The following is a 26,089-nucleotide window of genomic DNA, read 5'->3' on the forward strand; positions in this document are numbered from 1 at the left end:
ACCAAATCAAATCAGCACGAGCAAGAGAGAGAGAGAGAGAGAGAGAGAGACAGCAATTGTAGGTCCTTGTTTTTATACTTCATGAGAGCAAAAAGGTGCTGACTTAATAGCAGAAAAACAGGTTTAACGTTTTTGACTCTAAATTAACTGTAAGGACATTTACTGTTACATATGGACAATGTTTTAAAAAAAAGCATATATTTACTTATTTCCCTGTTATAGCAAACGTATAACAGTTATTCCTTGTTCAGCAAAAAATGTGTATATATTTAACAAATATTATACTAAAGCCTCAGTTACTGACACACCTTGCCTTTATTATATCTACCATTCCATTCTTTTCAGGAGACATGTATACATTTAAGAACTCTGGATATGAAATTTTTTTTTTTGCCGGTTTATCCCAAGCATGAAAACTTAAAGTGCTCATTATTAGTTCTGCTTCCCTGCAATGTTTTGTTCGGTATTCTTAGCAAGTAAATTATATCTAATCAAAAAATCATATATATATATATATATATATATATATATATATATCCCTGCTGTTTTGACTTGCTCATGGGACATTTTTACTCTCTCACCCTCTATCTGTGTGTGTGTGTGTGTGTGTGTGTGTGTGTGTGTGTGTGCATGTGTATATGTGCTCATTCCTTTTATCTCTCTCTTTCATCTGAAGTTCTAAACAGTGACGTCACTTTCTACAGGGGTCCTTTAGTGAGCCAGTGGGGCAGAGGTCATGCCACTTGAATGCTCCTTTTATGCTCACTCTTTCTCTTCTTCTCTCTGTCTTTGTTACCCTCCCTCACTCAGTCACTCTTTTGTTAAGGTCCTATAGCTCCATGTTTTAATGCCACTACTTCACTGAATTACCATTAGGGTGCACATAAAGTAATGTACAGCATTCAAGGGAAACAAATGAAAAGGAAAGAATGAGTATAAAAAGTGGTTTAGTTATCCTTTTGTGTCAGCAGAGGATGGCTAAGTGTCAGTGGTTGATCTGATTAGGCTGAAGGGACATTTGGTTTTATAATGTCAGTGTATATTATCTGAGTAAAACATGCATTTTCTTAAAATGTTAGTGCAAAAATATCTGTTTACTTTTGGGGTTCACAAATATTTTTCAATCTGTCAATATGTTAAATTAAACTCATAGCCTTAAAATGAGGAGAAACACAGTAATTAATCTTTTTTTCATTAGCTTATACTCCTGTAAAGTGTCTGGAGATACAAAGGATTGTCCTGACAGCATCAATGTGTCATCATTTACATGTAATGAGAAACATTTAAGCTCTATCCTACACCATATTTTAATCTTAACATTAGGAGTCAATACCTGAATATAATAAAGCTATATATGATAACAGATTTAATCTTAAAAACTACCCCAATCTTCATCTAATAGAACCAATGGGTTTGTTTAATGTTGAAACATTAATAAAAAGCAGTTTTCTGTGACTTACCGTGGGTTTCTTTGGCTCACAGTACATCTGTTTTGTCACAAAACACATAATTCAGTGTATGTCACCTCTCTTTGGCTTTTTTATATAATGCTACATGCTCTTTATATAACAGCAATGTCTCTCTAATCCAGATCACCGGACCTTTTCACCTTAAGCCTCACACTCAACAAATATTGTGTCAGACACATTTGTCTGCATGAGCAGTTCATTAGAGGGGGTAGGGTCTCTTTAAAGGTTGATGGACTTTAAATGGCAGTGGAAACATCCTCTAATGCTGATAAACAGCCCACAGCCCTTTTTCCCATTACACCCTGCACTAATTAGCCATAGGAGCATGTTGTAGCCCTTGAAACACCACTGACCCGTGTGTGTGTGTGTATGCATGTGTGATATGAAAGTGTTTTCAGATTTTTGTGGGGAGGTAGGAGCTGTTGGTCTTGTTCCTTAGTGTTGTTGTGTGCACTCTTCCATAAAGCCCAGCTCTGTGGAGTGTACAGCTTATTGTGATCATTTGGACAGATACTCCAGTCTCTGCTTGGAAACTCTGCAGCTCTTTCAGGGTTACTGTGGGTCTCTGTGCTGCCTCTCTGATTAATGCCATCCTTGCCTGGTCTGAGAGTTTTGGTGGGCAGCTCTCTCTTGGCAGGTTAGTTGTGGTGCCATGTTCTTTCCGTTTGATGATAATGGATTTGATGTTGCTCCGGGGGCTCATCAGAGTTTGGGTATTTTAATTATTACCCAACCATGACTTGTACTTCTCAACAACTTTGTCCCTGACTTGTCTGGAGATCACCTTGGACTTCATGGTGTTGTTTGATTAGTGGTGCCTTTTGCTTAATGGTGTTGCACCTCTGGGGCCTTTCAGAAAAGTGTGTATGTACTGACAGATCATGTGACACTTAGATTGCACACATGAGATTTCATAGGGATGTAGTTTTCGGTGGAGAGATTTTTCCAGATTCCCTTATTAATTTAATTATATTGTTCACTGCAAAAAATGACGTCTCTAAAATCGGACACAACTGATGGCACGGTGTTGAGCCTTAATCCATCCATTCTCATATAGAACCAGGCATTTCCTGGCTACTCCTTTTATTCCCGAGCATGTTTATATTGCCATTTTACAATGTATTTATTGTGTTGTCTGTTCAATTCAAATATGATTTTATTTTGAACTCAGTGACAGTTACTATATTCATTCAATTTGTCTTTGCTGATGGTTTTCATGTACCTTGATTGGATAAAATTCATTAATATGTCTCTCTCAATTCAGTCAAATTTTGGTGTGTGTGTGTGTGTGTGTGTGTGTGTGTATGTCAGTAGTGTGAGCTGTGTGAGCTCTGTGTGGTGTGAGTGGGCTGAGTAAGAAGCGCCAGTGTCTGATTGGGTAATGAAATCTGATCTGCTCTTCAGTATCTGATTAAAATGTCCACCTGTCTGCACACAGCCTGTCTCCTTAGACCGGATTAACCAGCCGTGTGTCTGAGTGTATGAGAACTCCTTGCTTATTCCATCCTTTCTTTAGCTCACTCACACACACTACCTACTAAATACTGAAACGCTGGAATGTTGATATTACTGTTGTTATAATCAATAATAACTTGCACAATGTAAACTGGATGTTATAAACAAGACACAATTTGTTGGTGTATGTACAGTTTAAACAAATGCAGGAATAATGTGAGATTACCATGTTTTTTTAAATGATATTTTTCTTTGATGAAATATGTGAATTTCAAACTTTTGAATATTAGTTGTCAGTGTTAAATTTGTGAACATTTTGCGTAAACATTTGTGAAAATGTTAATTGCATTTGTTTACTTACACTTACATATAAAAAGAGTTATTTTCCTGATTAGCATAGGCTGTGTCACACGGAGCCTACCCAGAATCATTCACAGGGCGACACACACACTCATACCTACAGACACTTTTGAGTTGCCAATCCACCTACCAATGTGTTTTGGACTGTGGGAGGAAACCAAAGCACCCGGAGGAAACCCATGCAGACACAGAGACAACACACCAAAATCCTCACTGACAGTAGCCCAGGGTGATATGAGCTTCATTTGAACACAGTACACAGCAATTGCACCTTGCACAAGTTTACATTTTTACACTAATGGTGTTGATTTAACATGTGTGAATTTGATGTGTACTGAGAGATGGAGCTTATATAACTAAACAAATAAAACTGAAAAACTTACTTATAAACAGCAGTTGTAAAATTGAATGAACAAAATTGTACTTTTCTTGTGAGGACAAAGTTAGGACACCCCTACATTTATTACTGTTTAAAATGTCTATATTTAGAATCAGATGCACCATATCAACTGCAAATGATTAGACCATCACTAAAGAGTACAATGGAGGAGGCTGTCATATTTAAACCTAAGACATTAGTTTGCCCTTGGTTGCCGAAGTGAGTGGTATCCCCATGCCAAGATCTAAAGAGATATTTGAGGCCTTCAGAAAGAAGGTTATAGATGTATATGAGTCTGTGAATGGATGTAAAAAGATCTCAAAACAATTGTAAATTATATTCCGGACAGTAGAATGACTGATTTCTAAGTGGAGAACAGACAACCTTTGTTGTCAAAAAGATATCAGGGCAAGACTAACGTTTGCTAGAAAGCACATAGACAAAGACCAGAATTTTTGGAACAAAGTGCTTTGATCAGATAAATTCAAAACTCAATTATTTGGACACAGTAACAGGACCAGCACAGCATTTGAGCACAAGAACCCCATACCAACCGTGAAGCAGGGTGGTGGCAATGCCATGGTTTGGGGCTGTTTTACTGCAGCGGGGCCTGGCAAGCACTCCATCATAGAATCTACTATGAATTCTTCACGGTATCAGATGGTGCTTAAGGAAAATGTGAGACTATCTTTCCAAAAAGTGAAGCTGAAGTGAACATGGACCATGCAAAATGACCGTGAGCCAAAACATTCCAGTAAATTCACAAGGAATGGCTCAAAAGTAACAAATGGAGAGTTCTGCATTGGCCAAATCAGAGCCTGGATCTTAATTCTACTGAGATGCTGTGGGGTGATCTGTGAATTCAAGAAACCCCTCCAACATTACACAGCTAAAAGAATTATACATGAAGGAATGGGAAAAACCACCTCCCAGTCAATATCGGAGACTGGTAGATGGTTACAGGAAACATCTAATTGAGGTTATTTCAGCCAAAGTGGGAATTACCAGCTATTAGGGCATAGGGTTTCCCAACTTTTTCCTCATAAGAAATTTACATTTATGTTTATTACATTTTACAACTTATGTTTATAAATAATTTCTTCAGTTTTATTTGTTTAGTTTTTTAACATGACACAATTGTGTCTTAGTTTTTGACAAATGCTAAGCAAAAAATGTAATTTACAGAGCTAACATGTTTTTAAATGTATGTTTTCATATTTATATTGCAGCAATTAAGAAGCCATTTGTTTTTAGCAGACTCAGTCTTCTGGACATTAAGCATTATAGACATTATTTGTCAGGGGACAGATGAGCTTGGCTCACATACAAACTCCTCCTGTACTTTAAAAATTCAGCAGAGCCATGAAAGAGTTTCTACCTGAAACATTCATGTATTCAGGGCCTATTGTGGCCTGTTTGTGGTGAGAAAGAGAAGATCAGGTTTCTTTTCCTGGCGTGATACACTGGAGCTACTGTACAGGAGATATTGGGCATACACAGAAAGAGAGATAGCAGGTGATTTAAGAAGTTAGTTTGGTAAACACTACATGCTTGCCGATAAAATGCATAGACTGATATGTGCCTCTGTGAGGTGATTTGGTTTCCATGTTGGCACAAACTGATTTGGGGGTCTGAACTGCGGAAATTGGTTGCAAGTTTTCTGGACAGTAGCAAAAGTTAGAATCTAACACTAATCTGTGAACTGTGGCTGCATTTTGAATTATATTTATGAAATGTAGCTCTGGAATGTAGCTGTGGATTGGGGTGTAGGTGTGGATTGATCTGTAATCATAGACTGCAACTGGACTGTAGCTGTAGATTAGAACATCATTTTGGTCTGTATTTGTGGCTTGCAGCTGAAGATTTGGCTATAGCTGTGGATTTTAGCTTTTCATGGGCTATAGCTGTGGATGTCACCTGTTAAATTAGACTGTATTTTAGACCATAATGTTGTAAAACATAAAGCTGTAGATTGGACAGCAGCTAGGGATTGTGGATTCTAAATTTGTAGTGGAGCTGTAGATGTAGATTTGACTATTTCTAGATTGGACTGTAATTTTGGACTGTAGGCATGGATTTTAGCTTTATACTGTAGTTGTGTACTGGAAAGCATGCACCAGTGATGTGGGTTGATGTGATGTGTAGATCGGACTGCATCTATGAATAGGCTATGTAGCCGAGAACTAAAATGTATGTATATTAACAAACAGAGAAGGTAGGATCTGACTGTTAACTGGATCCATAAATATATTAAATATGAATAATGTGTACTATAGACATTCTACATGACTGAACAGGAATAAAGTAAGAATCTGAAAAGTCAGAGAGCTTTAACTGGGACTCTGTCCATGTGTGTGTGTGAGAGAGAGTGAGAGGGAGAGAAAGAGAGAGGTGGTGGTTGTGTTGGTGTGTGTGTGTGTGTGTGGAGGGGGGGGGGGGGGTGAGATTTATGTGCTGCGTGTACTGGATTATGTGGCCCCACCTCCCAAAGTAATCCACAAAAGTGAAGAAGAGATGAATTCTTTTCAGTGAACCAGCCTTTCGAACAATGAATTGATTTTCAGTTTAACGTATCACCAAGTTCATTCTTTCTCACTTCTTTCAAAGTAAGGATTTCACTAATGTGTTGCGTATAACAGCACAAAAACAATGTTGTAAAATGATAAAACGTAAATGTGGTGTCAGAAGCTCAATCCACATGTATATTTTCATTTTACACTGAAACATTTATTTGTTAATATATGCAGTTAAATTAAAATGACAAAGAAAATTATTTACTGATTTATTTATTTATTTTTCAGTAGAAGTAAGCACCAGAGTGTAGTAAATACTGCAAAGTAATCGATTCAGTTGGCACATGTGAATCGGTTCATACAATTCAATAATAGCAATTGATTCATCCCCCTGAACCGATTCATTTAAATTCATTCAAAAGACAGGACGGGGTTCATGTGGCTGACTTTGTCTCTCCAGAAGCGGAGAGGAGGAGACGGGGACCCTTAGAGGTTTCACCGGAGAGCGGCGATGCCCTGCGCCACAGCGCCGGATAAAAGTTTCGCTGAAGCGGTCAGGAACTCGAGCGGGGACACGGTAAAGCGAACCGGAGTCTTGGTTTTGTAACGAGTCTGTTGAGGGTTAGACGGAGCTTATCTAGTGGAAGTGCAGTAAGCGTTACTGAAGACTGAGTTACCGTGTCAGCACTAGCATTTAACGGTTAGACTAAATGTAGAACACGGTTCTTTAAGGGTTCTTTAGTAAAACACAATGGTTCTGTTAAATACAGATTTTTAAACACTCAAAGAAACATCTGATCCCATAGCCTGGCCAAATGGTTATTCCCTATGAGGGAACACCTGCAGTGGTTATTTAAGGACTCTTTAGCAATTAAAATGGATATTTACTGAATTAAATCACAGAACCATCTGAATGCTTGCTGCTTAGTGTGTTTAGCTCTTTTCTATTATTAAAGGCTGCTGTTTGATTTGTAAGGTTTTGGCAGTGGTACACTCTAGAACCATAAGCAGTTAAAGAACCTTCTGAACTTGGTGATTTGTCAGGAAAAAAATATGAATAAATAAATTATATATATATGCTGTAATCCATACAGCCCATATTCTAAAATCTTTAAAATACCCTTTAAAATGATGAATACCCCCATGTATATTAATTGAAAACTGCTTTTTTTACTCTGATATTAACATTGATATGTGTAAATGAACTCAATTCAACTCCTTATAATTTCTTTAAAAAGCACAAAGAATATGATTTCTGTGAAATGGACACAGAGTGCTCATTAAATCGGTGACTTCTATTCCACACATAAAGGTGCCTCAAGGCCTGTGTACGGTTGATTGGAGCTTTTTTGCTCCAGTGTTTCTGTTCAGAGACTTGGGACTCTGCCATGCAGTCCATGTTTAACAGGCTGAACGGGTTTTTTCCTAACAACTTTATCCGCCTCAGATGGCGAGACATGGCTTTCTTCTTTCCTTGTCTTGTATGTCCACTCCACTTTAAAGCAGACCGTCACACACATACATACTTCATGCTGAGACATGAAGTATGGACATTAAAACATGTCTGTTAATGGAGAAAAACAATATGATCAGCTGCAGGATTTTCTACTGAGAGGTCTTTAGGGACAAGGATCATACCCTGGTGACAGTTAGTAGGTTGGAATTTCATTTGTAGTTGGCCAAAATTAAACCATAATATTGCTTTTTTCATTTTTCTACACCATTGAACAAATCAGCTGCTCTTTTCCTCTGTAACAATGGATTTATTCCAAGACATACTGGACAGTCTTTGTCCAACTAAAATAACATTTAAATTGAGTAGCATAAACCCAGGTAAGCTGCTTGTCATTGGATGAATGCATCACTGTAGTGCACGAAAATGCGAGTAGAACAGAAATTGTTTGAAGTATTGTTGAGGTTTTCTGGTATACTTTTGTCAGGTTATTTTGTCAATTGTATGTAAAGGCTTGTGCCTGGAGGGAGTCCAACTTTTGTTCTGAAAGCAAAGATATGTGGCTGAGATGTGCATGTTGGTTGTTAATGGTTCATTAAGCCAGACTGTAATAAACTGACGGCAGAATGCTCATCCTATTAGACGCTTGATAACTGAATTGCTTTCGAATAACATGCACTAATGAAATGTCAGTGATGAACAGAGTGGGGAAAGTTAAGGATTTTTTGGTGACTGCTCTAACACAAATTACCCTAAAATGCACTTTTTTTTTGACAGTCTGTTTATCAAAAGTGCATGTCCTTTATCTCACGCATTGAACAGTACTCCTGTCATCCAGCATTTCTTCTGAAATAAAGGGTAGTAAAATTTAATTTGTCTCTCTTTGCTGCAGTAATAGCTTCTGTTCTTCTGGGAAGGCTTTAGACTTGATGTTGGAGAAGTTTTGTTAAGATTTGATGGTATTTAGCCTGAAGAGCATACGTGAGGTCAAGTACTGTCTGGATTATAAACACCACTCCAACTCATCACAGATATATTGGATAGAGCTCCATTGTACCAGAGAAAACCATGTTCCATGGCTCCACTGAGCCAAATGTTAAAAGGCTTTATACCCATCTAGCCAACATTTAGCACTGAGAAAAATGGCAAAATATATAGCTGCTGCAGAGTGTCCTATTGCCATTCATGCTTTACTACAAAGATTACACAAATTGTGTGTTCACAACTGAATAGAATGAATGGATGCAGTTTAATGTAATTAAACTCATGAGGGGTGTCTACAGACATACGTAATTATCTGGGTTTTACTACGGTATGAAAACGGGTAAATGTCCCATTCCTACTGCTCTGAAGGTGGGTTTACGCAGCTCTAATCATTCTTTGGATGCTGTGATAGACGTAGGTTTTTCTCTATTGTATCCCACTGCATTCCCAGTGTTGCCAGGGCAACCCACAAAATTCCCCAACCCTGCGAATCTCTAGAGCCATTGGTCAGAATGGCCAATGATATTCTGTCTATTGCCCTGACATCAGAGCTTTACTTAATTATATCATCATACACACTCATATTCAAAAATGTAGACACCCTTTGTCAAAAGGCATGTTCTATTTATTTTTTAGGTGAAAATAATCCAACACCCTCTCTGCAGGGAAATTAAGGATAATGTTTAGTGCACAATTTGGAAAAAATGCAAAAGTGTCATAAATTCATCAATTAAATCCTAATTTATGAAATTTATAATCCACCTCTTAAAACCTCAGATTATCTTTGTTAATTAATTAAAATAAAATGGAAGCTAGATGGGGAAAAACCTGTTTCAAAGTTGATTAGTTATAAACTTATAAGAATAAACTTATAAAGAGTATAATCAACCAGAATAGGTTTTTGAATGGTTATAACAATTTAATAACATTCTTTTAAGGAGCTTTTATAGACATTAAACTGTTTGTGATGGTTCCAATCAACACCATTTCTTTCCTTTCTCTAGAAACCACTCTGAATGAGTTTGTTTACATCTTAATGAAGCAGTAATGGAACTCAGCATTGCAGCTTAAGTCATGCTGTTTAGTAAAACATTAGTACGGATCCATTAACACAATGTGGGTGCTGCTCAGTTTCAGATGTCACACTCCACTGCAGATGTGCTCAGATTGCTGCCACTTTAAATTATGTTGCTTATCCCTAACTCTTCCTTTCTCTGAATTATTAGGGATGATGTTCTTGTGCTGACATTGTGTGCCTCTGCCAGGCTGCAACTCACACTTCCTCCATATATTATTATATGTAAGTGTATCTTTTGCCAAATGAGACTCTGGCAGGATTCTGGCAGAACTATCTATCTATCCATCCATCCATCCATCCATCCATCCATCCATCTGTCATTTTCTGTGACACCTCTCTTTTCCACAGAGCACTGGATATAAATTATTAGTTCTTAAAAGCTTTGGTTAATAGACCTCATTAAACGAAATCAAGAGCACAACATTTTGCAGAGTTTCTGGCTTTTAGTGCTTGGTAATGTGGCCAGAAATATCTTCATAATATATTTTTGCTCAACAGTCTAGTGCTGAGGGGCTTTTACCCCTAGCTGTCACTTGACATTGGGTCTGATGAGCTTAGGAGTATTGTCCAGCTGCTCCAGAGCATCACATTATGTTCCGTGCTTTTATTTTGTTAAGGATACACAAGCTTTGTGTGCACAACTGTACATGTTTCCACAATGTATGCATGATAATATATCTGAATTCACTCACTATATGGTGTGGATCATACAGTGTATTTCAATTATGAATTACATATATTACACAATTTTGAAAAAAGCTTCATTTTGATATTGATATCAGTTTAAGTTTCAGGTTTTTTTCAGTGTGTGTGTGTGTGTGTCTGTGTGTGTGTGTGTGTGTGAGAGAGAATGGCTGTCAGTGTAAGAGAGCAGAAAAGCTACATTAAGTTGTGTTATATTCAGTTCTGACACAAGATTTTCTCCGCGGTTGCTTTAAAAATCAACATGCGCACACACACTCACACACACACATATTTTGTCATGAACAAACCAAATAAACACACACACACACACACACACACACACACACATTTCCCCACATAACATTTAAAGTCACTGCTTTTACAAAAGTAAGATAGCTTTGTTTGTTCTGCCGCAGGTCGACCAGAGGAAGGTGTTTGTGTGTGTGTGTGTGAGAGAGAGAGAGAGAGAGAGAGAGAGAGAGAGAGAGAGAGAGAGAGAGAGAGAGAGAGAGAGAGAGAGAGAAAGAGAAAGAAAGAAACTGAGAAATACAGTGCCAGCCTACAGTGTCACTGTCAGCAAAATGTTCCTGACTTTGTAAAACAAAGTCAACTCCTTTAGTCCACCAGCTTTAGTTCAAAAATACTTAGTCACTCAATTTCTGTACTTGATGTAAACCTAAATGTGACATTTGTGGAAAATTAGAACACATTATTTTGCTTTTTTCTTAATGTGTCACATTAACACAGTGTGTGTGTTTGTGTGAATATTATAGTATTATAAATGTACATATGTGCACTACCTATGACCTTGTGTTCTGACCATGCGTTATTTTGTGTGTGTGTGTGTATGTGTGTTAAGCCTAAAGGCAGCCACTGATGTGCTGTGTTTTCTGAAGGGTAGGTTTACTGTTTAACCTCAGTTCTGTGTGTAATGGACCTGAGTCACTGAAGGCTCTCTCCAATTACCACACCAGTTCTCCATCATTATCCCTAGGTCAGAACAGTGCAGTATATGGAGATAAACCAGAGAGACAAGCAGAGATGTAAACTTGCATATCTGTATGTGACAAAACACAGACGCTCTATTGATCCCAAAGATAGTATTGTATACTGCATTGTGTTTACTTTGACTGTGCTTTGCATTGGTAGACCTGTTTTGCATGTACCCCTTTCAGTGAAATTTTTCTTTTCTGTTGACACATATCAAGCATGTCCAGGGCTTCCTCTGTATTTCCTGAACGAGGCCATTGCAAATTATGATGTTCAGAGAACTTCAGAGTTTGTAATCTGTATTTAGTTTTAAACAAATGTAATTTTAACCTACAAAGGTAAAGATTATATTTAAAGAGTAACTTGATTGTAATCATCCTCTTTCTCTGTAGTTGTTGTGTGGTTACACCTCTTAGAAGATATAACAAAATTAGCAGTTTGTGTTACCCAGTAAAATTTTGTATAATTCAAAATAATAACAATAAAAAAAACACTGTAGTCTGACTGCTGACTACATGTGGTCTTTTTATATTTATTCGAGTCAGTAAGGATTAAAATTATTTACTGTGCAATAAGCCTACAACTTGTTACAGGTGTAACCAATATTAACCAGCATAAATGACAAACACTGTACTATTTCTGTGTGTCCAATATTCTTTAAAAACAAACCACATTTTGGTTCATAAAATACAGTCTCAATACAGCCATTGAACTTTTTAACACTCAGAAAATCCATGGAAGTAATAATACCATAGTTCACACTGGTGTATCCAGTAATGTCTTCTTACACATAGGAGAAACTGCCAGGATCCGATTTATTGCAAATCATATAAATTCAGCTTTTCTTCCTTTGGTCTGTTTTTCCAATGCAATACTTTAAAGTCCAGTACTTTTAATACACTATATTCAGGCCATTAATTAGTTATCAGTCCATTTGTGAGCATAAGTGTCTGTGTTTAAAAGTAGAAACTTTCCCTACCAGATTTTCACTCAGTATAAATGGTAGTAGATGGAAAAGGTTATAAAAAGTTCAGTTGATTGAGAAAATACTGAGACCCCTATATTTGTTGAATTTAAGTAGATATAAAATATGTTCAATATGGATTAAGTGCAGAAGACACATTTTATTGTATGTTGTACAATGATAAATAAATGTACCTTGGTAAGGCTTTGCAAGGTCAGGTTTCAGGTCATTGTCATTGTGAACTGTTTACCACAGTCTGAGTTTGTGTGCATTCTGGAGGAGGTTTTTTTCAAGTATGTTTGTGTATGCGCCCTCCAGGGTGTGTTCCCACCTTGCACACACTAATTCTGGGTAGGCTTTGGACCCACAGCGACCTTGAATTGGATAAGCAGTTACAGACAATGAACCTCAGTTATAGCGTCTTGTTGCCTTCACTGTGTTTCACACTAAGGATGTTATTAGCGAGGTAAGATGTAGTGCCTTTATTTATTTTTTTGCCATACATAGTGCTTGCTATTTTGCCTGAAGAGTTCAGTTTTTATCTCATCTGACCAGAGGCATTTTATCTGGCTTCCATATTGCTTCTTTCAGTGTTGCAGACTTGGTTGTCTTTCCAGCAGTCTCTAACATCTCTGCACAGCATATCTGGACTTCTTTAAGAGTGACTTTCCATTTTGGCTAGACAGTCAAATCTAGGAATTTATAACACTGTGCCATGTTTATACCATTTTAGAGTTATTGAGGATACTGTGCTGTGAACACTCAAATTTTGAAATGTTGTTTTTTATTTGCTATGCCACAGTCTGGTGGCAGAGTCTGATGGCTGGATCTTCCAACAGATCCAGGTGTGTGTCTATCGAAACAGCCACAGATGGGCACCAACTGAGTTCTAGAAATAGAAAGTTAAAACAAAGAAGATAATCCTGTAATCACTTTAGCCTAAAAAAGATTTCTGATTCATTTGAAAGTTGTCATTTAGTCATTATGGGTGATGAAGTTAAGACAAGTAAATTTGTTTAGTAGTAGGAGTGAGTGTGAGTAGACTTTTGGCAGACTTTTAGCTGAATATAGTATTTATGAATTAAAAATTGCAAATGTCTAAACTAAAATTATTAAATGTTTACATTTAACACATTAATCACACTTATTATATCTTACATATAAATCACTCTGGCTGTGTGCATGTGTGTGTGAGGGAGAGAGAGAGAGAGAGAGAGAGAGAGAGAGAGAGAGAGAGAGAGAGAGAGAGAGAGAGAGTATTCTGATCTATCATATCAAATTGCCCATAAAGAAGGACTTCTCTAACTAGATTACTCCTACCTCAACACACACACACACACACACACATACTCCAGCTGGGCTGTGGAGCAGAGACTGTTAATCTGTGTTTTGGAGAAGGGATTAAGAAAAAAAGGGGGTGGGGGTGGACAGAGGAAGGGAGAGATATTGATATAAAGAGAGAGAGAGAGACAGGGAGAAAGACAGATAGACAGTTTCAACATTATTGTCATTGCTTGGTACAAGTACAAGGAAGCAAAGACGAGTGCAAGAGCAAAGAGACAAATTCTATGTTAAATGCTGCTGTTCATTACAGACAGAATCCTAGAACGTATCTGTAGGTTTGTGTGTGTGTGTGTGTGTGTGTGTGCAGGTGAGTGCAGAAAATACCTTGGAGACATTTAAAATGCTGCCTGTGTAGGGCTACTGTTGCTCAGTGTTGAATCATTCATCAGCGTTTTTTGTAAGTCTCTCTGGATAAGTGTAAATGTCAGAGGCTTCAATATTAATGTGTGTGTGTGTGTGTGTGTGTATATGTGTGCATATTACAATATCAAAGCCCGACTGATGTGAAAACTTGACACTACTCAAATGAATATATATCCTGAAGGATATTTTAGAGGATTAAAGTATGTATAGAATTATATTTTATATGTTTAGTGTTGGGTGGCACAGTGGCGCAGCAGGTAGTGTCTGGAGGTTGTGGGTTCGATTCCTGCTCCGGGTGACTGTCTATGAGGAGTTGGTGTGTTCTCCCCGTGTCCTCATGGGTTTCCTCCGGGTGCTCCAGTTTCCTCCCACAGTTCAAAAACACATGTTGATAGGTGGATTGGTGAATCAAAAGTGTCCGTAGGTGTGAGTATACGTGTGTGTGTGTCTGTGTTGCCCTGTGAAGAACTGGCGCCCCCTCCAGGGTGTATTCCTGCTCTTCCCCCCATGATTCCAGGTAGGCTCTGGACCTACCGCGACCCGGATAAGGGTTACAGATAATGAATGAATGAATTAATTTTTAGTGTTATTAAACATGTTTTAAACAATCTTTGAGTACTTTAATGAGAACTCACTCCTATTTATTTTAATGCATATTTACTGAATTTAACAAGTGAAAACAATTCATTATCAGGAAATTAGTAATTAGGTACTGCTGTGTTCACTGTGGAAGATGTGTTATTTCTTAGCAAGTGTTCTTCAGAGCAGGTATGAGCTACAGTAGAGAGTCAATATTAAAGGGTCATGAAGTTGAAAAGTTGTAAGGATAAATAACATCAGGAAGCACAGCTGTAGTAAGTGACCACAGGCAGCTGACAGCAGACCACACCAAGGACAGGCATGTGGTCATGCCAGCTGTTCCACTAATACAGTCTGGACCTTATTCTTAGTACTGTGTGTGAACTTAGAGCTAAGTTGGCCACTAGAGCTAAATTAAGATTCAAAATTGCACAGATGATAAATTTGAAAAATATGATTTCCTATTCCTACTGCAGTAAAATATTAACACACAGTAGTGTTTGGATGTCAAGTCAGTTTGTATGGGGTGGTACACAGTCCTGTGCCATAACACTTGTGTGTGGGGTGAACAGAAATAGAAAAAGAACAGAGTGAAACCAAATCCCTTTATGTGTATTAATGTGTGTACACCTGTTGGAGGATTTTCTCTGTCTCTCTGCAGTCTGTTGCATTATGCATTATGTAATCTGTGTACAAAGATGAGATCAGATATTTGATCCTGTATTCATTCACACATATTTTCCCTTGAAGGCAACTGTGACAACTGCAGTTGACGCATAGGTACAGGGGTTGGACAGAGCCAGTGAGCCACAATAAACATGACTGGGCATGTATCTCTCTCTCACTCCCCCAGAAGATTTTTTAGGATTGTTAAAGTAGAGTAGGTGTGCCTTGAATTTGAATTCTGGCTTTACCTTGCCTTCACTCATTTGTATCGTCACTTCCCCTTAAGGAAATCCCAGAATGAAAGTTGCAATTTCAATAGTAACACTGAAAACAATGTTGGACAGAGTAGTTTATAAGCATAAGCTGACATGTTTAAAATGTCAAAAAATGTTGCCAAGGGTGAGTGTATTTAGATTAATAACCCCACTCCTCAGTGCCCCTCTTTCCTTTATAGTGAGTGGCCACATTTGTGACTTGTGTGTAGGTGCTACGCACTTCTGAGTTGTCAGTGGAACTGAGTGAGGGCAAGTGACAATCAGAATTGAATAGCAGGGGTGCAGCCTATAGAAAGTTTGAGTAATTAATTGTTCACTGTATTGTATTGATACATTGATGCAATAATGGAAATTCTGCCATGTGGGTCTTCTTGACCTCTCTTTCTCTATGACACAAACACACACACAAACACACACACACACTCCTCTGTGGCATGTTTGCTCCCAGCAGAGTGAACTTCCCTCAGGAGAATCAGCGTTCCCTGAATTAACACATGAACACTAAGCTTCAGTTCTTTTGTCGTTCTCTGAGCGTTCCTCAGTCTCAGGCATTCTGCAGTCTGTATGAAGGGACAGTTAAAGTGTGGCAGCTACAGTATTAGAACATGTTATGAGAATGAACTCTTAGAACTTGCTGTTATTATCAGTGAATTATGGCCCTGTCATTGGCAGATTGTGAGTAGTTTTATCCTCAGTGATCCTGTAACTGAAAAAGTGCAATTGACGTCTTTTTCCATGTTGGTAGGATGGCCCTACCTCTCTATCCATCACACAGCACAATACTAGCTATTGTAGGTGTCTTAGCCAACATGACAGAGCTGAGAAATTAATGTTCTCCTTCATGAATTTTGAGCTGCAGTGGCGTAAAGTTAACAGCAGTTCAAATAGAAGCGTTAGAGCTTCTTATGTCTTGGAGGAAGATGGGCTAATCATATGACAACGGGAGTCATAGCTGATGGATTTGGCAGAGACTAAATTGTGGAGAAAATTGGGCAAAACAAAAAGCACAAATATATGTACACATGGGGGTACACACAAACAGCTACTCTGTGTGTGTGAACACACATAACTAATTAGTGCTCAGTTGTCCCCAAGGCTTTAGTAAAAAGCACTTTGTGACACAGTGCTCAGCTTTTTTCTTCGTTGAACTGTGTGTATGTTATCTGTGGAAGATTATAAAGCACTGTACTGCTGCAGACCTATACATTTTTTTTATGAAATCAAGTTTAATTGTTGCCATGGCAGCAAGCAACAAAACACACCACAGAACAGGGATTCAGCCTTTTATTAATGGGCTGAGACACAGAGAGAGAAAGAGATCAAGCTAGAGAAAGTTTGTGTGTGTGTGTGTGTGTGATTGGTGGACTCAGAGCAGATGGACCATCTCAATGGCGTCAGGGAAAAGGCACACTTTGCAGAACTAGGTCACTGTCACCGCATATACAGTAACTTGCTATGCCAACTTACACATGCCTATATCTCAACTGAGAGAGACAGTATGATAAACAAAGAAAGGGAGGAAGTGTGTGTGTGTGTGTGTGTGAGAGAGAGAGAGAGAGAGAGAGAGAGAGAGAGAGAGAGAGAGAGAAAAAGAAATATTAATGCAGTCAATCATGTGTGACCTTACTGTGGCCTACTGGCTATGTCCCACCCCTGCAAATATGTGAGCATTGTGAACTGTGCCACGGTCCAGAGGACCACTTTTGGTGGTGTATCAGCATTGCATTGACTGTGATATGTTGGTTAGTGTATGTTTTGCAATGGAACTAGTGAATAAAAAACCTTATTGTCACTACTGGTCTGAGGATAGGCCACCAACTGTTACTGTCTGTGACTTTACATTTACAAGGTGGACCAAGATAGGTCTAACAAAGTGGCTTGTAAGTTGGCACATTGTTTAAAAATTCCAGCATGAATGCTGTGTCTGATATCACTTGTACCAGCACTAACATGCCATCACAACACTGGTGCCACTGCACAGCTATGAATGATACGTCATCCATTCAATGACAAGTTACAGATCAAAATAAATTTACTGATCTGATTATACATAATATATTTTTGAACATGGTATTTTTAAATGTATGCTACAAATGGACAAATAAAATACATGTGGTTTTAATAAAATTCAGGGCTGGACGTATAAATGCAGAAATGAAAAAAGGAGCACAGAAATTTGTTCATAATATATAACACCGGCCTCAGTGTTTTTCTTGTTAATTTTATTTAAAAATTAAAGAACTACCAAAGAACAAAGAAGACCAAGAACTGTGTGAAATATTGTTGAACTAACAACGGATGGTGAAATAAAGTTCCTACTCTCGCATGTGTGTTTCAGCATTCAGCAGCTTTGAAATGAATTTTTTTTTCCCATTTTCCTGTTAAGTTATTATTCTGGAGATATTTTGGAGGTTTTCATTTGGCATTTTTTCTCTCAGAGCAGTGTGTCCTGAAGAACTGAGTGGATTCTGACACTGAGCTAAACTTACCCATACAAAATGAGCTCTGGCACTCTGGGCTAGTTTATGACCAAATGTATTACACACTGTCTGCAGCTCAGTGTGCACCCTCGGGCCTGTTCTCCAACCTGCCGGCTCCTGTGTTTGTGTGTGTGTGTGTGTGTCTTTACTAACAGCTGCCCTCTTTACACAAACATATAGTTTGGTTTTCTTGTTTTGTAATGTCTTTCGAGCCAAGATCCCACAGTGCCCTAGGGCTATCTGCTGAAGAGTGTGCTGTTAAGCTTTTAAGTAGGTCACTGGGTGTCACTTCTCTGGAGCTGCAGACAATGCTGAGCAAAAGACTGATGTGATGCTTCTGTCAGATCAGAAGAAACGTGTACACAGGATGACTGGTTTTGTTTCATACAAATGAATATTTTTTATCTTTGCATTAGGGGCCAAGAGTTCAAACATTATTACCAGTACTGTCATTTGTGAGTAAACTATAATAAGCACTGACATTTTTACGCTGAAGCTTAAATAATTTTGGTAATCCCTGAATGAACAGTTTGTGCTGTATAGAGCTGGCCTTGTTTTAACAAAGTCTACTACAGAATCCCTTTCACAACCATAGCACTGTGTCAAGCTGCTTCATAAGTTGAATAAGAATTATTTGAGAAAATGATGGATGGTTCCTTTAGACCAACCCCTATTGTTACTGACTGAAATGATTGTCAGTAATTTGTAAATAATCAAAAACTTATCAGGATTATTTGTCTGTGTTTTCTTAATCAGTTTATTTGGATATAAACTGATGTTATAAATGGTTTGTTTAATATCAGCCAATTTAATAAGCCAGAAAGTTGATTAGTCCATCAGCAATAAACACACAACTTTAAACACCCACTGGATATCTGATGACTTTTGAAATCACATAAATCCTCTAATGCTACGTATGTTACATGGAACTGAAACTCTTCTCTCTTCAGCATACAATGGTCTATTTTCTTTTACCATGTCTTTCCCACAAATGCTTTAAAAATCACAGAATTGGGAGAGAAGTTTTGGTGTCCCTTTAAATGGTTAAAAGACAAATGTGATCTTAGGGCCAGCTCTGATTTCAACATTTTGGTAACACTATGATGACAGTGTTCTTAAGGGTAACTGACCTAACTTGTGTAAACGTCTATAAATAAAGCAGCTTTTATGACCGCTGATACATGCTGGAATAAGATTCAGTGTTTTATGGCTTTTATTTGCAAACTTATTTAACAGTAACTATGAAAAAGTCTTAGATCTAGATAACCTCAGCTCATCTTTTTTAAAATTCCCTCTTTTCCTCATACTGTCTTCACTGATAATTAACTCCCGCACACTCCTACCTTCTCTCTGTCCAGGCGTTTGAGGGGTGTGTTCTCTCAGTCCCAGGCAGTATGCAGCGGGGTGCTTCTGAGACATGTTTGGACTTGGAGGATGTGGACGGCTCAGGACTGTCTGTACGGGATGTGGCCCGAGGACGGTGTGTTTTAGACACGCTGCATCAGAAGGTTCTTAAGGTGAAAGAGCAGCTGAGGATTGAGCAGGCTTTCAGGGATGAGAATGTGGCAGAGTACCTCAAACTCATCAACAACGCAGACAAGCAGCAGAGTGCTCGCATCAAGCAGGTGTTTGAGAAGAAAAACCAGAAATCTGCGCAGACCATCGCCCAGCTACAGCGGAAACTTGAGCAGTACCAGCGCAAGATTAATGAGTCTTACTCCGCCCCGTCCTCCAATGGCAACAAACACACACACACACAGGCCAAAGACACCAAGGAAGCTTCCAAAGACAGCCTCAAGGAGTGCAAGGACACAGCAATCAGGAGCAGTGGACGACATCCCCAGCTGGACAAGGTCTAAATTAGATTTATTTACAGTCACAGCAGGAAAAAGATTTGAATGACCCCTGGTCAAATGAGATTTTGATCTTTAGTGAAAAAAAAAATCAGGGCTGAAATTCCCCTGTGAAGCCTGAGATAGTCGATTGCTTCCTTTAACCTGGTAGTAACCTGGTTGCCTAGTAAATCAATAAAACATGTAATTTGAACAGGACTGTACAAACTTTGGCTGAAGAATTTATGTTCAGAAAAGCATGTCGTTTATCTCAATAACAGAATTGATTATGGTAATAATAAAACAATTTCATATTGCCTGTAGTTGGTAGGGTTAGTCTGTGTTGACACACTTCAGTTACAGAGTGTGGTTATAAAACAATAATACTTATTGTTTGTCCAGGTCAAGACCATTGGGCCTGGGGTCTCTCTGTCACCACCGTTCTTCTTTAACAAGTCACGGGGCTTCGCCAGCCTCATCCGCAACAAGTTCGGCAGTGCAGACAACATTGCGCATATGAAGAGCTCCATGGAGCCTGGGGTGGGGCTGCAAGCAGAGGGGGCTGGGCGAGTGCTGAGTGGCAGTGCCACACTGGCCAGTAAAAACAAATATCCCAGTGATGATGAGTGTTCCACCGGAACCTCAGTCTCAGCTGAGAGCAATGGCCACACCTCAGCCCCAGGGGCCACACACAGTGAGGGAGGGCCTGGAGAGACTTCTGGCCGGCTGAGTGAAGCCCTGGAGGAGGTACGTGAGGTCAGAGAGGCTCAGACTCACCTTGCTGAGGACATTGAGAGCCTCAGGACCCAGATGAAGCGCAACTATGGCTTTATCTCACAGATGCTTCAGGAGGAGAAATACAGGTAAACAAACATCTACATGTCACTGAGCACACAGGATGATGACTAATTGAGCTGGACAATAATTAAATATCAGTATATATTGCATTATAAAATGTTTCAATAATAATTATATGATTTTTAAATACGCTTTCAATATTTCAATATACAGTATTTACAGCATCTGTCACAGACTGACATTCATTACAGAGCGCTGCCATCAGTTCAGCACACTCAAATGATAATTTAGTTTAACAAATCCAATAGGTTTATGTTTGATAGGGATGTCAGGTTTCTTGTATGTTTTTCAGTGGATTTTATACTGTTCATATTCATTTCAGAATTATATCATTTTAACCAAACTTAAGAAATATATCGTGATATAAATGTTGGCCATATTGTCCAGGCCAATGCACAGGGCAGTGTGATATAATAATAATAATAATATTATTATAATTATAATAACAATTAATAATAACATTTCTCAATTAGGTCACATAGCCACATATCATACTTAGAATACAGCTAATGTGGTCATTTTTTTCCCTTTACTGTGATATTTTTTATGAACAATTGTTTGCTGCAATTGTTTGTCTGCTGATGGAAAGCGACCAACCAGAGAATGCTGTTGTACTTAATAGTGTACTTAATAGTGTACAACTACTAAAATAATGTATAAGTATTAAAATAAATATAAGGTGCTTTTCAAGAACCCAAAGACACTTACTACTTACTGGTAATATAGCAGCAGGCAGACAGCATAACAAAGAAAACATGAAAATCCAAAATTTATGGTACGGGGAGTTAAATGCAATGGAGAAAAGGTTAGTTTACAGTTAATGGTGCCTTGGTTTCAGATAAGATATTTACCCTCCATAATCTTAAACAAGATAAAAGGTGGTTATAGAACATGAATAAATTAATGGAATAAATAAACAGCAATTGGGAAATAAAGTGTTTACCTTGTTAAGTATGACCTTAAGAATTTTCACTTAAAAAAATCAACAAAGTATTTGGTCTGATCAGAAATGCTCTGACTTTTGCACGAGTGCTAACTCATTTTGACTGTGCATGTTATTGTGCGTGGCAGGTGTGAACGCCTAGAAGATCAGCTTAATGATCTGACAGAGCTGCACCAGAACGAGACAGCCAATCTGAAGCAAGAGCTGGCAAGCATTGAGGAAAAAGTGGCATATCAGGCATACGAACGAGCACGAGACATGCAGGTACACACATACAGATTTGTGTAAATATTTGGATGCCCTTTGTCAAATGATAGATTTTGTTGATTTGATAACTGAAAGTAAGTTATATATCCTCTACGAATACCTGTACTTAAATGTTTTTTTCTGCACATTTTAGTGCATTATTATATTTTTATATATTATATTTGCAAATCTACACAGTCCACTCTAGATGTTCTAATCATATCCTACCAGGACCAGGAGAATAAGCAATAGGATTGCAATAAGTTTTCACATAGAAGATCAACCAAGCATGTATTTGGACCAGGAATGTCTAGCCTGTTGTAGCAGTGTTTTTTATATTACTGAATTTTCAGCTTAATAACTTAACTTCCAGTTTCAGGTTCATTGAATAGCTTTGTGTTACAGTCTTCAGATCTTGCAAGGCTTTAGCTGTGAAAATATTTATGGCTTTTTCATTTAGTTTCAGTTTCAGCAGCTGTGCTCTTCACTATTAACCAGGGCTGTGAATATTTTATTTGTTTGCTTTGTTAGCTGTAGTGGCAATAGTACATATAAAAAATATGGTAATATAAATTATTTGTTGAATATAAGTTGTTATGCCTAAGGAAGAACTCACATTGGTGTATGATAATTACAATACCTTAGCCCTCAGTAAGAATTTAAAGATATATGAATATACTTGAAATGTGGCAACATGTCTGACATAAATCTAAGTCTAAATAATCATAATAAGCGATGAAAGAAAAACCAGATTGAATTCTCCTCTCTGCCCATCGCTGTGTCTGTCCTGTAGGAGGCGCTAGAGGTGTGTCAGACTCGGATCAGTAAACTGGAGCTACAGCAGCAGCAACAGCAGCTGGTGCAGCTGGAGAGTGCTGACGCCAAAGTGCTGCTAGGAAAGTGCATCAACATCATGCTGGCCATTGCCACTGTGATCCTGGTTTGCGTTTCCACGGCAGCCAAGTTCACGGCCCCACTGCTTCGGAGTCGTCTGCATGTGTTTGGGACATTTGTGTGTGTGTGTATCCTGGCGCTTGGCTGGAGCCACTGGGAACATGTTCAGTGTGCAGCAGAGAGGATGTTCCTTCACAGCTGACACACAACACACTGAACAATAGAGCTGCAAACAACTGACTTGATTTTTTTCCTCCTGAAAGCACTAAAAATAGATAAATATTCCATTAAACACTTTTTTACAGGGCCCTTAAGACTGATATATGTAAATGAACTCTGCATTGATTGGCTAGCCTGTATTGTGCCTCATTCAAAATGCTGTCCAAGCTGAAACACCCCTTATTTTTAGTGTGAAAGGGGCAGAGCTAAAATGCTATAAGGATGAAGCAAACACACACACACACACACACACACACACAGTATATGGACCACATAGACTACTGAGTGAATGTGTTTTTATACTACAGGAAACTTTTCATTTCAGAAAAGAAAAGCAAAATGCAATTTTGATATGGCCCCTTTAAACACATACATAATTTTCACTGGAAAAAAAAAAATATATATTACTCCCTTTAAATTCTAATTTCTGCTTTCAAGTCCTTTAAATTATATGTTCTTATTTTTGGAAAAAACTATGTTGGTTTAATGTATTTGATTGATGTAGATATGATGTGCATATTTAAATCAAGTCAATTCAGCGTTTTTCAATGTGTTATTTATACTGGAACTCCACTTCTCTGTGACTCATCACTTCTGTCTGGCATTTGCAGTGACACACTGTTTCCTGAACTGTGGCTTTAACGAAAGTCTTTTGTGTTTTTGTGACCATCATGACTATGACCATCACTAAACTATTTTCTATGTGTTTGCGTGTGCTGTTGTGTTGATATGCTCATCTACTTTGGCAGAAATGTGTCCATCTATCTAACTGTATTGTAATGGGTCCATGTCTGTAACAGTATTTATTGTTTTGATCTGATTCACTGTACTGTATTTTCTGGGGGTGCACCATTCATCTGCAGCAGATAAATGGTACAATTTAACTAACATTGAACATACAGCTGATAACTACAAGTGACAATTTAGCACCCAATTTAGTAATGTTATTGCAACATTTTTGGGACCATCTTTATTTAATTCCCAGTCAAAACAGCCATTAATAGGAATAGGAGTTGTATTAAGGCCAAATATGGACACAGTTTAAACTGAGCGGAATGTTTTGACTGGAAAATAAATATCTACAACAAGGTGTCAATTATTGGATATTATCAGCGTAAAAAGTCTGTATATAGAAATATGTGCATCCCTATTTACTGCAGAGTCTTGGTAATATGTACTTTGTTATGATCTGTGTGTGTGTTTTGGAGTAAACACAGTGTTTGGCTGCTAAAGTGTTAGTTCAGACATGCCAGAAATATTTATTTATATTATTACAGCCTGCTTTTCCTGTAGAGTGGGAAAAGTGTGAAGCTCAGCGCACACACACACACACACACACACACAGACACACACTCCCCTTGAGAAACACACACATTGAAAATAAAGCATTGTTTGTGGGGTGGACCCTTACAACAATTATATGGAGATATATTCCAAAACAGACATAGAATGTACTGATGCACTATGTCCAAAAGTTTGTAAACTCATTTTGTAAAGAGCAATGAAGCTTCATCTGGTATGTGTGTGATAAGCTGAATTGCTGTTTGTGATACAGACCAAGTCATCTAAATTCAGTACCTGATCTCACAAGTGCTGTGGTGGATGAAAAATGCAGAAAAAAATCTTCACAGACATTCTTTAACATTAGGTTCAAAGCTTTTGTTGAAAAGTAGAAGCTGCTTCTGCAGCAAAAGAGGACAGACTAGGCTTTTAATTCACTTTCAGAAGAAATCCTTGGTGAGCAGTGTCTGCAAACTTTTGGAACTTTTGGTAAGAGATAGTTTTTGAGTGTTTTTGCTGCGCACAAAAAAGGAACATGGATATTGTTCGTTTGAGATTGTGATGGATTGCCTTATAGAAAAAGTGAAGTAAGCTAAGCTACTGTATGTAATGAAGTTTATGATTTAAATGAAGGATGAAATTACTATTTTTGTACCTTTTTAAAAACTGTTGGAGCCTCTGCAAATATAGTGATCACTGGCTTAAGTGGGCTGTTGTTTCATTATTATTATTATTTTTTTTTTATCACAACTGGATCTTTGATTTAGAAATAATAAAACTTTGAATATATGCTGCTGTTGACAAAGTTTAACAATATAAATAAAATGGAGAAAAAAGAGTGAGAAAACCTTGTAGAGAAGTGCATAATACCCATATTAATTTAAACTAAAAAGATTTGTTCTCATTCTCCTGCAAAGCTTTTTTCCGAGATGTTTTATTCCAATCGTGATGATGTACGTTTCCCTCTGATTTGAGGTAAAGACCATGTCTTTGGTCTTAGAAGCGTCTGTGATGACTGAGCTGCACATGGTATATATCTTGAGCAAACCTTGAAGAGCTCAGTTGTGTGTTTGTAGTCTAAACAATACCGCAGATAAAATAAGTATTAATATTTGAAGGAAACGCATCGAGTGTATAAATAAGGATTTGTCGCCCTCTTGTGTCCTAACAATAATAAAACAAACTTCACATAACTCCAGGGATCTGGGGTTGGGAGTTTGAGTCCCGCTCCAGGTGACTGTCTGTGAGGAGTTGGTGTGTTCTCCCTGTGTCCACGTGGGTTTCCTCCGGGTGCTCCGGTTTCCTCCCACAGTCCAAAAACACTGGAAGGTGGATTGGCGGCTCAAAAGTGTCCGTAGGAGTGAGTGTGTACATGCGTTTGTCAATTTGTTTAGGACTGGTACCACCTCCATGGTGTGTTCCCGCCTTGAGCCCAGTGACTCTAGGTAGGCTCCGGACCCACCGCGACCCTGAACTGAATAAGACAATGAATGAATGAATATGCGAAACTCACATTCTTCCTTCCTGTTTCGTTTCCCCTGTTTCTGTTATGTTATGATTTTAGCAATGGTCCAGGTTTGTCAATTATGCCCCAATGTAGTTGAATGATGTAGAAATGTGTACTGTATGCCAGTACGATTAATTTCTGATATTTGGCACACATGCCCTTGTTTATACACATCCTTTGCCTTGATTCTGCACTGTCAACGAAACGCCACCAGAGGGCAGTAGGTGACCACTCAAACAGAGGATAACCTAGACATATTTCCTTTTTGAATTC

The 26,089-nt window shown here is 38.2% G+C and overlaps 1 protein-coding gene across 2 annotated transcripts; it reads left to right on the top strand.

The window, feature by feature from the left end:
* Positions 1-25,149, top strand: tmcc3 (transmembrane and coiled-coil domain family 3). Of its 2 annotated transcripts, none has more exons than XM_066668992.1 (5): positions 1-58; positions 19,395-19,889; positions 20,271-20,731; positions 21,798-21,933; positions 22,709-25,149. In XM_066668992.1, the coding sequence occupies exons 2-5, from the start codon at positions 19,431-19,433 to the stop codon at positions 23,009-23,011; spliced, it is 1,359 nt and encodes a 452-aa protein (XP_066525089.1). In that variant the 5' UTR covers positions 1-58; positions 19,395-19,430; the 3' UTR covers positions 23,012-25,149. The 2 variants fall into 2 exon arrangements, with proteins under 2 accessions (XP_066525089.1, XP_066525088.1); XM_066668991.1 differs by lacking the exon at positions 1-58 and adding an exon at positions 6,609-6,753.
* The last annotated feature ends 940 nt before the right edge of the window (positions 25,150-26,089 follow it).

Source organism: Hoplias malabaricus, chromosome 4, assembly GCF_029633855.1.
Source record: "Hoplias malabaricus isolate fHopMal1 chromosome 4, fHopMal1.hap1, whole genome shotgun sequence".
Lineage (NCBI taxonomy): Eukaryota > Metazoa > Chordata > Actinopteri > Characiformes > Erythrinidae > Hoplias > Hoplias malabaricus.